Raw genomic sequence first — 17,721 nt, 5'->3', positions numbered from 1 at the left:
TACATGCTGTAAAGGAACAGAAAGTTTAAGGCTAGCTGGACATGGTGATGTATGCCTGTAATCCCAGCCCTTGGGAAGCAGAGATAGGAATATCATCACAGGTTTAAAGCCAACCAGGGATACATAGCCCTGTCTACAAACAAACAAATAAAGTGAAGATTGTGTGAAGTGTAAGTGGAGAGGTGTGAGTTTAGGATGGCAAAGAAAGAAAACCGAGGATCAGTAATAGAAGCGTCCCCATGAACTGCGCAAGACAGCACAAGCCTTCATTCCAATACTTGGTGAGTTAGAGGATGGACTGGGCCACATAGCCAGTTCCAGGCCAGCCCGGAGCTAAATGGCAAGACCTTGTCTCAAAAGACACAACAAGCAAACCAACCAAACACACACACACACACACACACACACACACACACACACACACACACACCAAGTGTATCAGATCCAATAATATACAAAATGATCATTATAGAAGAAACAATGTAGAGAAACATTTGTAGATTTCTTTGGAACACACACACACACACACACACACACACACACACACACACACACCATAATTTCAGAGATTATGTAGACCCTAGGGTAAGATAAAAGCTAGTTGATTATTATGTCATTCACTGAAGAATTCACCTTCTATTTTATGGACACTTCCTTGAGATTTTTTGGTTCCCTGATCCTTGGAAATTTGTTTCTTCAGAGTTTAAACTTAAACTCTTTGCAGTAGTTCACACTACCAAAATTTTATAGGAAACTAGTACCTTGTCTTTGCATCATTTTAATGTGTGACACCTCTATAAAAGCCATTGTTTCCTTCCTCCTTTAGAAACTGCGAAGGACAGAACATCAGATACAAGACATGCAGCAATCACGTAAGTCTGAGAATATGTAATCCAATTAAAGCCTGTCTTAGAGTGTTTATCATGTACTGTGGGACCGATAGTGTCTCGAGAACCCTTCTGATAATTTTAAATACTTGCTTAGCTAATGACAGTCTTTGTATATAAGTATTTTCCACCCACAGTGCTCTTTTTGGGCCATTTCACATTTATGATGGAACTTGGTAAGTATGTAATTATGACTCCATTCATACAAGTGATATATGCAGTAGCTTCAAGGTCCTTCAGGGCTCCAAGTGTTTTGTGTCAGTATCTCACCCAGCCTCTTCCACAACGTCTGGACACACAGACACATGGAGAGGGATGAGGCTGAGGGATGGACACACAGACACATGGAGAGGGATGAGGCTGAGGGATGGACACACAGACACATGGAGAGGGATGAGACTGAGATCTGGACACACAGACACATGGAGAGGGATGAGACTGAGATCTGGACACACAGACACATGGAGAGGGATGAGACTGAGATCTGGACACACAGACACATGGAGAGGGATGAGACTGAGATCTGGACACACAGACACATGGAGAGGGATGAGGCTGAGATCTGGACACACAGACACATGGAGAGCGGTGAGACTGAGGGATGAACACACAGACACATGGAGAGGGATGAGGCTGAGGGATGAACACACAGACACATGGAGAGGGATGAGACTGAGGGATGAACACACAGACACATGGAGAGGGATGAGGTTGAGATCTGAACACACAGACACATGGAGAGGGACTGAGGCTGAGGGATGGACACACAGACACATGGAGAGGGGTGAGACTGAGGGATGGACACACAGACACATGAGGAGTGACTCAGGCTGAGGGGTCAAAATTATTTTTGAGAGCTTCAAAAGAAGACTCCAGATGGGAACTGGTTTTGTGGTGTTTCTAGCACTGCAGACTGCCTGTTGTACCCTCTGCAACAGGGCTAGGTGACTCAGAAGGTCACACAGAAGGAAGGATTTATACAAGCCTGCTGTTGGCTCATCACATTAGTCAACACTGAAAGGAATCAGAATATTTTGCTTTACAATTATAAAAAGCAAAATTAGGAGCTGGCGTGGTAGTTCAGTTGGTAAAGAGTTTGCCTTGTGAACATGAGGACCTGAGTTCGAGCCCCAGAACCCACGTGAAAATTCCAGGCCTGGGGATGGGTTTATAATCCCAGCCCTGAAGAGGCAGAAAGAGGAGGAGCCTGGGCTCACTGACCAGTCATCTTAGCCTAATTGGTGAACTCCAGGCTAATGAGGGACCCTGTCTCAAAGGAGGTCAGTGGCGTTCTTGAGGGTAACAGTCAAGGCCTCCTCTGGCCTCCATTCGCACACATGCATGTGCTCTTGTTCTTTGCTGTGCACATGTGAATGCTACATACATCAGGCATGAAAAATCAATAAAAGCAACCACTCTTTCATTCCAAACATTTTCCCTCTTTAGCAAAATATGCTCAAACTGGAACAACAGGGCTTAAGATGAAGTAAGTGCAGGGGCTCTGGGGAATTCTTCTGAGAGAGATGCAGGTGCTCTCTTAGAAAGAAGTTCAGCAGTGTCTCTAGCTTTGTTAGGAGGGGACATGATGCTTGAGACAGCGGGGACAAAAAGCACAGTTGCTTGCAACACCATGAGCCCAAGAGTCGAGATAGGACAAGCCCTGGGTGAGTGGCACAGACCGGAATATTCAGTTAACCAAGGTCAGACAAAAACAGAGAAGGAAGGACATGGCATGTCCTCTCCAAGAAATGAGGCTGTGATTTCAGAAGCTCTTGGATTCCCTGTCAAAAGAGATGGGGCCTTGGGCTGAAGAATTACAGAGCAGAACATGTCTGTGCAGCATAGTGACTCCTAAGTGACTTCAGTCTTTAGACATAAGCTTTGATTGGCATTTAGCATAGATTCTTACAGGAGTCTATCAGAGCAAGCAAGCCAGGAGTTCTAATTCCTGAATCCATTGACTCCTTGTGTTTGCTTAGTCCAGGGTTTATGGGATTAGCGCAATGTTAGGAGAAGCGAAGAAGAATGTCTTCAAAACTGCAGAGCACATCACAACTGGGCAGAAACATTTTTGCAACATGGGCAAACTTTTTATGAGCAGTTAGCTCTGAATGGTGGGCTTTCTGATGGCTTCCAGGAAAGGTGACATTTGACATGGCCTTTACAGGATCCTTCTTTCATGCCGTAGAACCCACAAGTGGCTAATTTCTACCAGTCTTTCATTAGGTGTTTCTCTTGGAGGTGTTCTTTTCTTCCTATTGCTGTTGCTTCTGCTCAGCCGTGTCCTGGGGCTGGATGATCCAGTGGTTGAGAATATTTGCTGCCCTTTCAGAGGACTGGAGTTTGGTTCTCAGAACATATATTGTAAAGCTTACAATTTTCTATAACTCTAGCTCCAGGGGCTGCAACAGTCCCCTCTGACCTCTGTGAACCCACATGCATATACACATTCCTAAATAAATATTAATCTTTTAAGAAGGAGCTGTGTTCTCTCATATCTGTCTTCAACTATGAGACTAAACTAGGTTATTTTAATATACAATAATCCTGCAATGTCTTGAGCTGTGCCTAGCTAAGCTACGCTGGGCAGGCTTAGTGTTGATTCTGTATTAATGTAAAGTAAATGAAAGCAAGTAACTACATCTCCTCCATTTCTTAGAAAGTGTTATCCATGAAACAGTTCAGTCACCCTTAGAAAGCTTGAATGCCCAGAGTGCTTCTAAGTTCCTTTCTCTGAGATGTATTTCTTCTGGACAGTTATGTTCAAGGCGACACGTGTCTACTGAACGTACTTCATGAACTTTGTCCTAGGTCAGATGCTTCAGAGAACCCAAAGAAATACAATGCCACACTGCCCCTCAGTAAAAATATGTGATATTTAATGTTATTTAAGCAGAAACTGGTTTTGAGAGCGAGCCTGAACCCTGAAAGTGAGGAACACAGGCTACTTTCTCCTTCTACTGAAATGCATAGCTTGCCAACTTTCCTTCTCCCTCCATATCTCATCCATTCTCCTCTGTAATGGGAGCTGCCTGGCTTTGCTTGGGCACACATGTCATAAAACAAAGGGCCAGCCCAGCCCCAGATTCATGTGACTTCTCATCTCTGCCCCCCTTTTTTGGTGTGTAATTTAAATTCCTGGAAAAGTTTGACCTGGTGTAGACCAGATGTGACTCTAGTCAGTCAGTCCTGGCCAAGGATGACAAACTTGGCCACCCATTGGGCAAAGACCAAGCTTAGGCAGACATCCTAAACCTATGCTAACTAGCACTCACTACTTTTTTTTTTGAAACTTTATTGGCTTATAGCATTCAGCCAGCCAGACTATTCAGCCCCTAAAGAGCAGTTGCCACACCCATGAGCTCAATGCAAGGGGAGGCATCTGTTCCCAGCTTTCATACACACTTTTCTTTGGTTTCAAAGAATTTGAAAGAGAACACTGACCATGGCTGGTGGCAAAGTAGATGATGTCACTTTGTCATCGATCTTTCTTATGGTCACATGGAAGACAGAATCCGAATTTCTAAAGAGAAAAGTATTCATCTTCAGTCTACTTTGGTTTGATTTGTTTCATTTGTCATGACCTGAGATAAGATTTTGTCTAGTTAAGACAAAAATGAATACAGTGTGGGAGTTTGGAATGTTTTACACCAATATTGTACAAGTGAGCCCTCAGGAAAGTTTGGTAAGCATGCTCTACTCATTCTCTAACTATTTCCAAAGGATCTGAGGGTATTTGCAAAGACCAAAAGCACATGCACAGTTGTTGTGTAATAGTTTGGAGGGGGAATGCAAAGTGAACAACCATCCCTAAACTGGGACACATCAACAGCCCAAAGAATGACTCCTTCAAGTTCAGATTTTTTTTCTCAAGACAGGGTTTCTGTGTGTAGCTTTGTTGCCTGTCCTGGATCTTGCTCTGTAGACCAGGGTGGCCTTGAACTCACAGAGATTCACCTGCCTCTGCCTCCCGAGTACAGGTATTAAAGGTGGGTGCCACCACTGCCCGGCTCAAGTTCAGCTTTATGGGTTAAGTGAATTTATTAGGTTACTTATGGATCATTATGGACAGTTCCATTTTCCCAGAAGTCTCCATGCACACACCCCATTTTATGTGGCTGTAAGTTTACAGTGGAATTGATGACATAGACCTGGCTTCAGTGGGGCAGTGGATGGGACTGCAGACCCACAGACCAAGCTAGACTCTGGGAAATTTATGTTGATATATACTCTCAGTAAAGATTGCAATGGTGTAGGCAAACACAATCCAAATATAATAAGGATGGCTTATTTTTCTGCTTCTGGAATGCAGAAAAGCTAAATGGTGGGTTACTGCAAGACAGAGTCACTCTACTTAGGATTAGGAAGACTTGTCTCATTGTAACAGTAAAACACAGGTTTGAGATGGGAAAAAAGATGAGACTTGAAATAAACTGTGTTTTAGAAGCATATTGAAACATATTTATTACTTTTTTTTGAGGAAATAGGGTGAGATCTTTACCTCCCAGTATTCATCTGAATAATTCCAGCTATAACCAAGAGTTAAACTGGTCACAGTTTCACATGGCTGAGGCAGAACAAGGCAGATCAACTGTAAGTTCAAAATGTAAGGGGAGCCAGTCTGGGCCACAGAGACTCTCCCTCAAAAATAAAATGGAAAAAAAAACCCAGAACAACAATGATATATAAAGCCCCAACCCCCAAACCCTAAAGAGTTAAATGCCATTGCCAACCTATAAAGGAACTAGACAAATACATTTAATACTTATTTGTCCTTGGGGCAGGGTAAGGAAAGAATCTGTAGCCCATTAAAAAGGAAGAAATCTTGCAGAGTAAGAAACGTTAACAGAACAGGCTGCACAAACATTTAAGCCTTCTTGACTTCACGAGGCTCCCAGAGCAAAGTTAAATAGTGAAAAGATTTCCAACACAAATGACCAGATTTGATGCCTTCAGTATAAAAAGTAGCAGCTTTAGCTGCTAAAAATAACACAAAGACAGAACAGAGGACATAAAACAAGAAATTTTCAAGGATTTGATAAAAAAAAAAGCAAACTTACAAGACTACCTGTGAAGCCTAAATAATCAGAAGAAAATGTAAGTTAAAGCAATGAAATTCCATTATGTATGCCTTATTAGAAAATTATAATATCCAAATGGGGGAGAAGGATCCAGGCAGTCAGCCTGTATAGGCCACGACTAATGGTAATGCCTTTCTGGAGGACTATTTCACAACATTAGAGGAGTCCATAAAAGATGCATACACTTGGACTCAGAAAATTCTATTTCCAGAAACAAACCCTTGGAAACGAATCAAGATTTGTATAAATATTTAAGTGTAGGAATCTTTGTAACTTACTCATTTTAAGAGAAACTTTGCCCCCAAAGTTCTTAGAATGAACATTAATTATCTTCCTAATGAGGAGAGTATAAAATAATAGGGAGCAGAGTTCCAGTGAGTGTACATTTGTCTCATCCAGCATGCGGCAGGAAGAATGCATAATTTAATAAAAAGGCCTCCTCCACGTCATCGACACTTATACTTTTTACTGTTGATAGGAGGGTGCCCCAGGGCGTTGGCTTGTATTTGCTTTGGTCCCAGACAGAAGTTTGCGCTAGCTTGTTGAAGACAGATGTTAGGTACCAGGGAAGAGCCATGGGAGAGGAGAGAGAGGGAAGGCAGATGTACTAAACAGCAGCAGAGGCACAGCCAGCAATTCTCACCAGACACAGAAGTTTGGACAAGACCACACTCCTTCCTGGAGATTGATAGGCAGTTACCAGTTGCTAGGGTGGGGGTGGGGCTGTCTGGGGGAACACAAAATAAGACATGAAGGCAGAATGACAGCTAACTGGACAGGGGAAGGTGTCAGTGGGAGAGGGGCAAGGGAGGGTAATGTGGGCAAATATAATCAAAATACATCATAGACATGTATGAAAATATCTTAATAAAGCTCGTTATTACATATAATTAAAATACTTTAATAAAAACACACAGCAGGTTGGGGCTAAAATGGGGGCAAATGGTCCCACTGAAATGGCTCCTGAGGGGGAGGTCTAATACTGTCCCTACGAAGACCTTGAATCACCTGGGAAATGTAAAGGCCTCTGGCTCCCCTTGATTCAAGAAAGAGACTGCAATCCACTTGGAAGTTTATACACGAGATGGCTAAACCAGGGTAAAATTAGCACTTACACATCATATGCCTTTGTTAGCTGGGGAAAATACCTGGATGGAAGGTTGATAAGATTAATAAAACGATCCCTTGAGTAGGTCAGCACTGCAGAGACCCCTGTGGAATTCCACGATGTAGAAATGCAGATTCGGGCTGTAATCTCAGGGTGTTGGGGGTGGGCAATGAGGCAATCAGGTGAGTCTTAGTGGAGGCGGGTGGGGTCTGGTCCAGCCTTCCCCTGACACTGTGGCTGGTTAATGTGCCCATGCACACGGTTCCTTCTGTTTATCTGCAGGACTGCCCGGCAGATGCGGAAGACTTCCGAGCCCAGCAGTGCTCAGCCTACAACGACGTGCAGTACCAGGGCCATTATTATGAATGGATTCCACTATACAATGACCCCGCTGCCCCGTGTGCACTCAAGTGTCATGCTCGGGGACAGAGTTTGGTAGTGGAGCTGGCACCAAAAGTGTTGGATGGAACTCGTTGCAACGCTGACTCACTGGATATGTGCATAAGTGGCATCTGCCAGGTAAGCCGCGCCTGCCACACGTCCTTGGTTGGGAGACGTGCTGTGTCCATTCTCAGTAATGAGGTTTTGACCATTTCAGTGTAAGTGTATTTCCCAGTAGAGAATGGGAGGGCTTTAGGGAAATGATGGAACTCTCCCCCTGTTCTTCGGATCGCTGAGAAAGGTTTCCAAAACCCTGGACATCCAGCATTCCAATCATGTTTTCCTTATTGAATGCAGTTTGGCTTTTGCCTATGCAGAATCAAAATATATGACTCCTTATAATCCTCTGGGATCAGGAACTCTCCAACTAGGACATGCAAACAGACACCCCTGAGTGCTAGAGATAGTGTAACCTGTTGCTCCCTCCCAGAATTTCTGGCTCTGTAGGTGGGAGTGAGGCCCAGCTCTGCATTTCTCTTGAGTTCTCAGAGTTACTGGAGCTTTGCTATGGACTCCAGGACCACACTCTGAGAACACTGCTTTGTGAGGGCAGTGCTGATCTCTGGGATCAAGGTCAGTCCAGCTGGTGGGTTAGGCGATTTTGGAGACGAAGGCATCAACTCCAGCGGATGGCAATAAGTGGGAATTTAGACAGGCTCCAGAGACTGCATGAGGACTACAAGGACATCATAGAATTCCTTCCCCTTCCTTTGAATCTGAAAGATGTTGTGTGTGTGTGTGTGTGTGTGTGTGTGTGTGTGTGTGTGTGTGTGTGTGTTTGTTTTCGTGCGCACATGTATAGATGTAGTAGTTCACATGAGAATTGGTAGCAGCTTAGAGGTTGACATCAGGCATTTTCCTCAATTTTTCTTCACATTTTTTGAGGCAGAGTCTCTCATTGAACCTAGAGTTTGGATGATCAGTGAGCCCTAGTGATCAGCCTATCTGTACTTGTCCCCACCTCACAGGTCTGGGATTATAGGCATCCACCACAGCATACTAGGGATCTGAATTCATGTATATACAGTAAACACTTTACCAAGTGAGCCATCTCCCCAGCCTCTGAAGAATGCTTTTTTAAAAAGGAAAATAATAGAGTTAATACAAGAAAGTATGAGGAAGGTGTCGTGGGTAGCTGTTGAGCCATGCCCTGAAGCACCGCCCCTAGAGAGCAGCTGTAACTGTTACACCTGCCTATGACCTTGAGGTACCTGCCCTTGGGGCGGAGCCGCTGAGAATCCTTAAGACCAGGGACGCACAAAAGCCCTCTCTTCTTGGCTACCTCATGGTTCTGGATGCTGAGGTCTTGGACCAAGCCGTTCAGCATGGAACATAGCTCAGCTTTCCTGGACCCTATGATAAATCTCCTGTGGTAGTGAGTTTACACCCAAGTAAATTCCTTTGATCATTAAATAGACTCCATGGATTAATCCCAATATCTGGCACCCAGGCTTGGAAGTAGAGAAGTAGGAGCAGTGGGAAGAGGCAGGATATAGTAATAGGGGATTGAAGAGGATCGAAGTGTGTGTGTGCGTGTGCATGTGTGTGCGTGCGTGTGTGTGTGTGTGTGTGTGTGTGTGTGTGTGAAATGTCATAATGAAACCCATTGTTTTATACATTTAACAAATGCTAGAAAAAACAACAAATCTCTGGTATTCCATCTCTTCTAGAAGCATAGGGCAGTAACAGCTAACTGCAGCAATCAGCCTAGCTTCATGTGAGAGAAAACATATTTATCTTTCTTTCCCTTATTACCTTTCATGTCTCTGTGCTGACATTGTGTCCCCCAATATATTGTGCACCCTAATGAACTTATCTGGGGTTAGAGAACAGAACAGCCACTAGACAGACATAGAGGCCAGAAAATGGTGGCACACATGCCTTTAACCCTAACATTCCAGAGGCAGAGATCCATTCGGATCTCTGTGAGTTTAAGGCCACACTGGAAACAGCCAGGCATGGTGACACACGCCTTTAATCCCAGGAAATGATGGCAGGGAGCAGAAAGGTATGAGGACTAGGAACTAGAGCCTTTTTAAGCTTTAGGCTTTTAGCAGCAGTTCAGCTGAGATCCATTCAGATGAGGATTCAGAGGTGAGGTTGGCTATGTTCACCCCAATACCTGGCTCCAGGTTTGTTTTTATTAATACTTTCACCACTTTTAACAATTCATGCTACATCTCTCCTTCAGCTTTCTTTTCAGCCTTATTTTTGCCAAGTACTCCCTTCTACTTTCAGCTTCCTTCCTTCCTTCCTTCCTTCCTTCCTTCCTTCCTTCCTTCCTTCCTTCCTTCCTTCCTTCCTTCCTCCCTCCCTCCCTCCCTCCCTCCCTCCCTCCTTTCCTCCCTCCTTTCTTCTCTTTCTCTTTTTCCTCTTTCTCTTCTCCTCTTCCTTCTTCCTTTTAAATACCATCCTGTGGTGTGTGAGAGGCTGTCATAAAATCCAAGAGTACTGCCAAGTTTTCCAGGACCTTCCTATACAATTTTCTGCTAACTGACTCCTCAACTCCATTTAACATAATTTTTAAGGAGGTGCCTAGAAAAATTTAGTGTAAGACAGATATTTTCCATACCCCTTTTTGTGCCCATACATGCCTGTCCTCCCTACTCCCCAAATTTCCCATCCAAACTTAACAGATATTAAAACTGATGTCCATATCAGAATCACCATTTCCTTCCCTTGTTTTTATTTCCTCTTTAGACAGAGTCTTGCTATATGCTCTATACTGTTTTCAAAATAACTATGTAGCCCAGGCTATCACCAAGCCTGTGGTCTTTCTATCTCAGCCTCTTGAGTCCTGGAATCCAGGCCTATGATATACTCACCAGTGTCATCCTGAGTCATTCTACCAACATAAAATTCTCTGTGCTTTGTCTTTTCATTTCTCTGTCCGCCCAACCTCTGGCAACCACTGGAAAATTTCCAAATATTTAAAGACAACATATTTTTAAATAACACATAGGCAAAAACCTCACAACAAAGGAAAAACTATTTTGAATTCAGTGAACATGGAAATGCAACTCGATACAATGGGAGCGATACAATGAAAGCCACGCTCAAAGGGAAATTTCCAACCCCAAAGAAGATTCCAAGATAAAGCATCTATGCCTTAGAAAACTGGAAATGCAGCATAATTCAATCTGAGTCAAGCAGAAGAAAATAACTAATAAAAACAAGAGAAAGTCCCGATGAAAAAGAATTGGAAATGAAGAGATAATGGTACCAAAGGTTAGAATTTTAGAAATATCAATGACATTGATATTTCATAGCTATAAGACAGACTAAGGAACTAATGAGACAGAAACAAAATGGTGTCAGATGTCAGAGTGGAGACACTACTCAGATCAGACCCAGTGGACATTAAAAGGACAGTGAATGAGTAACAGCAACCCTGTGCTCAAAGATCAGATAGATGAAATGACCCACTTCTGGAAAGGCAAGATCTGCCAAACTTCATAAAATTAAAAATAGACAATCAGAATATGCCTATAGAAGTAAATAACTCAAATCAGTGACCACAAACTTTCCAAAATAGTAAACCCTCTGCCTCAGGGATTCACTTTATGGTCAAATATTTCAAGTAGAAATTATACCGAGTCTTCTTCTTCTTCTTCTTCTTCTTCTTCTTCTTCTTCTTCTTCTTCTTCTTCTTCTTCTTCTTCTTCTTCTTCTTCTTCTTCTCCTCCTCCTCCTCCTCCTCCTCCTCCTCCTCCTCCTCCTCCTCCTCCTCCTCTTCCTCCTCCTCCTCCTCCTCCTCTTCCTCCTCCTCCTTCTCCTCCTCCTCCTCTTCCTCCTCCTGCTCTTCTTCATTCATAGTTTTCTTTTTAATTTCTTTTATTTTTTGAGATTATAATGTAATTACATCATTTCCTTCTTCCCCTTCCTCTCTTTAAACCTCCCCATATACCACTCCTTGCTCTCTTTCAAATTCATGTCTTCTTTTGTCATTAATTTCTGTCATATACACACAAACATACACGTATACATACACATACATATACATTCCTAAATGCATAAATATGACCTTCTCAGTCTATATAATGTTACTCGTGTGTATGTTTTCAGGACTGATGGTCTGGTAGTGGATAACCAGTTAGTGTCTCTTCCCTGGGGAAGACTATTTCTCCTGCTCTACATGGAACTCCTTAGTTGCCTGTAGTTCTCTGTGTACAGTTGAAGCTTCGTGGGCTTTCACCTGTCCATGTTAATATCTCTATTGTTACTGTCCTTGCTCATGTTTAGGCATGTTGGTGAGACTTCATGGGTGTAGCTTACAACATTGCTAAGAGACACAATCTCACAGCAAACACTCTGTTTTATACCAATTCTTTGTGATTTCTTTCAGAAACTAGAAATAGAGGGAGATCTTCTAAACTCATTCTCCCATAAGCCCATATACAAATACCTCAACAAATATTAGTAAATCAAACCCAACAATGTGTAGAAACTAAGTGACATTTATTCTGGCTATGCAAAGCTCATTCAACATTCAAAAAATCAATATCATCAGCAATAACCACATGTTAAAGAAGAGCCATAATCATAGGAACAGATGTAGAAAAAGAATTTAACAAAATCTAACACTCATTCATGTTAAATCATAGAAATGGTTTAATAATAACCTCTAAAAAACTTTGAGGAGCATTTCTACCACTTGATAATGTATATTTGTGTACGCGCTCACGTGTGCGTGTGCATGTGCGTGTGTGTGTGTGTGTGTGTGTGTGTGTGTGTGTGTAGTGTATGTTTTTGAGACAAGGTCTCACTGTGTAGCCCTGATTGGTCCTGAATTCACTGTGTAGACCAGGCTGGCCTTGAACTCACAAATATCCACCTGCCTCTGCTCCTGAATGCTGAGATTAAAGGTGTGTGCAACCACAATTTTCTTAATGTCATTCTTAACAGTAAGAAATTAGACAGTTGCTTGCTAAGATCAGGAACAAGGCAAAGATGTCCTCGAGTCCCCGCCACTGCTTTTCAACATACTGGGAATAGAAGACAAGTAAACGCATGCTGTTTGAGAAAAACCAAAATTATCTTTGTTTATACATGATTTTATTATATATGTTGAATAAAAAAATAAAGCCTTCTAGAACTAATACTTGATTACAAGTAGTACAGTATATATAAACAGGTTTGCTATACAAAAGTCAGTGACTTTGATGACATACAGCTAAAGAATGGACTTTGACACTGAAAATACAATCCCTCGACCATGGCCAAACACCCTAATTGTCATACTAGAAACCTCATCCAATGACTGAGGGAACTGGATGCAGAGATCCATGGCCAGGCCCCAGGTAGAGTTCCAGGAGTCCAATTGGCGAGAAAGAGGGGGGTTTATATGAGCGAGAATTGTTGAGACCAAGGTTGGAAAAAGCACAGGGACAAATAGCCAAACGAATGGAAACACATGAACTATGAATCAATAGCTGAGGAGCCCCCAACTGGATCAGGCCCTCTGAATAGGTGAGACAGTTGATTGGCTTTATCTGTTTGGGAGGCATTGAGGCAGTGGGACCAAGACCTGTCCTCATTGCATGAGTTGGCTGTTTAGAACCTGGGGCTTAAGCAGGGATGCTTGGCTCAGCCTGGGAGGAGGGGACTGGACCTGCCTGGACTGAATCTACCAAGTTGAACTCAATCCTCAGGGGAGTCTTTGCCCTGGAGGAGATGGGAATGGGGGATGGGTTGGAGGGAAGGCGGGGGCAGGGAGGGGGTGGCAGGAGGGGGGAGAACAAGGGAATCCATGGCTGATATGTAAAATTAAATTAAATTATAAAATAAAAATTTCAAAAATGGGGGGAAAAAAAAGAAAATACAATTCTACTTACATTAGAATCCCCCCAAGGATATACCAGGATATTTCGGGAGCCAAGCAAATTTGGAGGACTGACGTTCTACAGCCTGAGGTCTCAATAGAAAGTGACAGCAATCAAAGCAGTAAGACACTAGTAAGGGCTGTGGTTAAGCTCACTTTCCAGAGGAGACAAATGGGCTGGTAGAACACAGACACTTTTAAGAGGAGGCAAATGGGCTGGTGGACCACAGTCGGAAGCCTAGAGCTGAGTCCACAGCAGGCCAAGCGATCTCTGGGAAAGGAGCAGTGGAGGGAAGACAGTCATCAGACTGTGCTAGGAGAACAGGACATTTACATAGAAAATAAACACAGATTGGCGTCCTTCACAAAACACAACTCAAATATATCTCAAATGTAAACGTAAAATAAAGTCTTCTTAAGGTGGCACTGCAGTATCCAGCTTCCCCTAGCTGCCTGCCAATCTCTCTTTGTCCATTGCCTGCCCTGCTCCATCTTAACTAACGCTTTCTGTTGACAAGTCTTCCCATGGTCAAGGCTTACTGCTCCATTCTTCTGCATTATATGCTGTCCATAGTTTCCCTCTGTTGCAACCAGTCCACCCTGGGGCCTGTCTACTACATAATCATACTTTGTGGGATTAGACTTGTTTTCTCCCAACTTTTTGCCAATGCTAGGCATTACTTTTATACTCAAAATAAGCTTGTTATTATTAAAGGTGACTTAGAGGGCTGTGGTTAAGCTCACTTTCCTTGCATGCCAGGCCCTGGGTCTGAGTATCAGCAAAGGAGAGAGGGATTAGTCTGAGCTTCTTCACTCTGAATGAAGAGATATTAGAAACTGAGGTTTTGAAAAGTTGAGAACAAGTTAAACAAAGAGAAGGAATGGGCGTATGACATACAGGACAAGGATGCAACATCACGTGTGTGTGAGTATATCTACTTTTCTATAGGGCTGAGGTAAGCTATCCTTGTGCAATAAGCTAGAAGATGGGGCTGTGAGTGTGAGTAAAAACAAGTTGTTAACTTTTCCTGAGAGTTGTGAGAAGAGCCACTGAGGAATTTTCCAAGAAAAAACTCAGATGGGCTTGTCTGTGGAAAGGTCACTTCAGAGATACTGTGCCAGAATATTTGGAGGGGGCTGGATCTGGGAAAACAATGGAAGGTCAAGTTTGGATTCATAAGGGGTGCAAGGCCAACCAATGGGTAGGATGAATGAAGAAGGGGAGGAAACTTTAGAAATGCACAAGCAGATCTTTTAGGACTGAATGTTTGAATGGATGTGGGGAATGAAGGGGGGTCACTTGGTAGACTAGTGAGGTCATCGGGAAGACAGAAACATTAGGTGAGAGTGAATGTGGGTAAAAGATGAGATGAGCTTGGTAGGCCTGTGAATAGGTAAGTTGGTACAAATTTTAGACCTTAGGGGGTGATTCTGAGGTCCTGACATCTAACCTAATGTCCCTGGGTACTGAGCAAGGAGAGCGGAGTACTGACCTTGTCAATGAAGGGGAAAACATAGGAAAGTGGCCCTGAAGGTGACTGGATGGTCTAGCCTTCTGGGTCGTGTAAAGACCATAAACAAGAGAAGAAAGGGTGGGCGAATATTGCCCAAGGGCAGTTAACACTGCCAATTATTTCTGTGGACTCATGAGGATCAGGAGATGGGTTGGGAAAAGCTACTTGGCGACCTCAGTTTGAGGAAAGCCTGTGACCTGGTTAGAAAAGGCACTGGTGGATAGCAGACTTTATTATTTTCCCATGGGTATTATAACAAATTGCCACAGCCTTGATAGCTTAAAGCAATAGAAATGCATTTTCTCATAGCCTAGAAGCCAGAAAGTCCCCAACCAAAGCTTCCACAGGGTTTGTTTCTTCTAGAGAGAAAATTCTCCCCATGCCCCTCTCCCTTTTGGCTTCTTGTGGTTGATAGTCAGCCTCCATGTTCCTTCCTGTGGATCCATCATGGCAGGCTTGGCCTCTGTCTTCACATTATCTTCTCATCTATCTCTGTGGTTTTTTTTTTTAAATTAAAACAAAACAAAGTCAGGACACCTACTATTATTCCCAGGATGGTTTAATCCCAAGATTCTTAACTGTAGTTGCATAGACTTGTAGGTCACTTCCTGAGATGCAGGACGTCATCTGCACTGAGCTGGCTGATGACCAAGTGGCTCTCCCTTCGTGTCACTGAGAGTTGAGCTTTTCAGTGGGCAAAAGTGAGATACCACCTTCCTTGTCAGCCCTTTTACAAACATTCAATTCCCAAAACATTCTAGATGCCCAACAGGATAGCTGTCACCAAGGGTGCCTCCAGTCAACCCAACTTCATGTTCCCTGGCCTCTTCTGATCCTCACCATCCAAAGCTCTCCCCTGTACTCTATAACCCCCTTTCCTTGTTGGCTCCTGTAACTCCCAGTGCTTGAAGAGGTCTGCAGGATTATGGCAATCTCCGGTTCTGAATTAGCCTATTTTAAAGGAGTGGCTTCTGGTAGTATGCTTTTGTGAATCTAAGTAATCCAGTCCTTTGCTGCAGTAAGGGGTAATGTCTGTTTTTATTTTTCAAGGTGAGTGCAGGCCATCTGAGTAAGAAGACACAGACTTTTCCCAGTTGAATTCAGTGTCTTTCCTTCCACAGGATAGCACTGTCCCTTTTTAGACAATGTGGCGGATATCATCAGCAGTTGTCCGGGAGAGAGAGAGAACTGTATGACTCACTCTGCTGGCCTCAGGATCACTGAAGGGAGCGCTGATGAGTATTTGGCACAGACAATAATTTTTGCAAGTGTGTTTACAATTTTCTCATTAAAAGAACATGTCACAATGCTCCTGGGAACAACTTTCCATTAGCCCGAGAAAGCAGACAGCATGAGACAGTCACAGGTCTCACCATGGGTCTCGCCGAATGAAATTTGCTTCTGCTTCTGATATTTGCCAGGCCAGCTCTGCAGGTCCAATTTGATTCCTTCTTCCTCCTCCTCCTTCTCCTCTTCTTCCTCCTCCTCCTCCTCTCTTTCTTCTTATTCTTAGATGTGTGTGTGTGTGTGTGTGTATGTGTGTGTGTGTGTATGTGTGTGTGTGTGTGTGTGTGTGTGTGTGAGAGAGAGAGAGAGAGAGAGAGAGAGAGAGAGAGAGAGAGAGTGCTGGTAACCAAATTTGGATCCTCTGCCAAAACAGTGCATGCTCCTAACTGTGGCTGCCCCTCTTCAGCACCATATTTGATTTCTTATTTATGTTTATCAGATTTTCTGGCAGCTAATTGGATGAAATCACTTCGAATTTGTGATAAAATAATTTTTGAGGGGCAGGAGAGATGGCTCAGCAGTTAAAAACACTGGCTGCTCTTCCAGTTGATCTGGGTTTGAGTCCCAGCACCCACATGGTGGCTCACAACTGTCTGTAACTCTGGTTCCAGGGGATCTGACACCCTCTTCTGACCTCCTCAGGCACTGTACACATATGGTCCACAGACATACATGCAAACAAACATGCACACAAAATAACTTTTTTAAAATAAAAAATAATTTGTTATAAAAATATACAATAAAATTTATGATAAAAATAACGAGTGACACTGGGTGTCTTCTGGGGATCAGGCATTATCTAAACACCTTACTCACTAGCTCAGCAACATCTGAAGAAGCAGGTACAGTAACCTTCCTACCTGAATGGAGACTACACACTTTGTTTATAAGGAAAATGGGCATTCAGGGGAGGTCATTTCCCAGAGTGTCTCTGTCTGTATGAGCTATAACAAAATGCTCCAGAGTGGATTTAATAAACAACAGAAACATGCTTCTCACAGTTCCAAAGGCTGGAAGTCCAGATCTAATCACTGGAAACAATATTGTTTAATGGGAGCCTACTCCCAGGTCTGTTTTCCAAGAGCACAAACTATTCTATTCTAGTGGGTTCTACCCTTGTGATCCAACCACCTCTGAGGAGGTCCCACTCCAAATACTGTGGGGATCTCAAGACATCAAAACGTTTTGGATGTTAAGGGTACACAAACACTCAGATGAATGTACATAGCTAGGAAATGACAGGATGTGCTCAGTTTAAGTTATGCATGTTGAGCATGCTCAGTGTAAGGTTATATTTCAAGAAAGAAAGATGATAGACATATTTCTGGTCCTGCTAAGTTCATGGTCATAGCACATATGTCCAGAAAAGAAAGATGGTGGACAGGAATGTTTGGAGGCATGCTCAGTCCGGTATTAGAGCAAGTCAAGTTCACTCTAGGTTGCATAGAAGAATAAGCTGGAGTGCTTGGCTGATCTTGCCTCAGTCTCTGTAAGGTTTTCTGTACTCTAAGATGAAACAAAAAGAAAAGACAGCCCAGGGATGCTTAATGCAGACATTTTTCTCCCGAAGGTGCCCACCTGC

The 17,721-nt window shown here is 43.2% G+C and overlaps 1 protein-coding gene across 3 annotated transcripts in view; it reads left to right on the top strand.

Moving 5' to 3' along the window:
- Positions 1–17,721, top strand: part of Adamtsl3 (ADAMTS like 3) — a 294,249-nt gene that overhangs the window by 117,583 nt on the left and 158,945 nt on the right. For all 3 annotated transcript variants that reach the window (XR_005089681.1, XM_028873809.2, XM_028873810.2), the window contains exons 5-6: positions 827–872; positions 7,359–7,595. Coding sequence is in view for 2 of the 3 variants with exons in the window: in XM_028873809.2 (XP_028729642.1) it covers positions 827–872; positions 7,359–7,595 (283 nt within the window). In the remaining variant the exon portion in view is untranslated. The remainder of the gene's footprint in view (positions 1–826; positions 873–7,358; positions 7,596–17,721) is intronic.

This window comes from Peromyscus leucopus, chromosome 1 (assembly GCF_004664715.2).
Source record: "Peromyscus leucopus breed LL Stock chromosome 1, UCI_PerLeu_2.1, whole genome shotgun sequence".
NCBI classification, from domain to species: domain Eukaryota; kingdom Metazoa; phylum Chordata; class Mammalia; order Rodentia; family Cricetidae; genus Peromyscus; species Peromyscus leucopus.
This window is presented reverse-complemented; position numbering and strand designations above follow the sequence as displayed.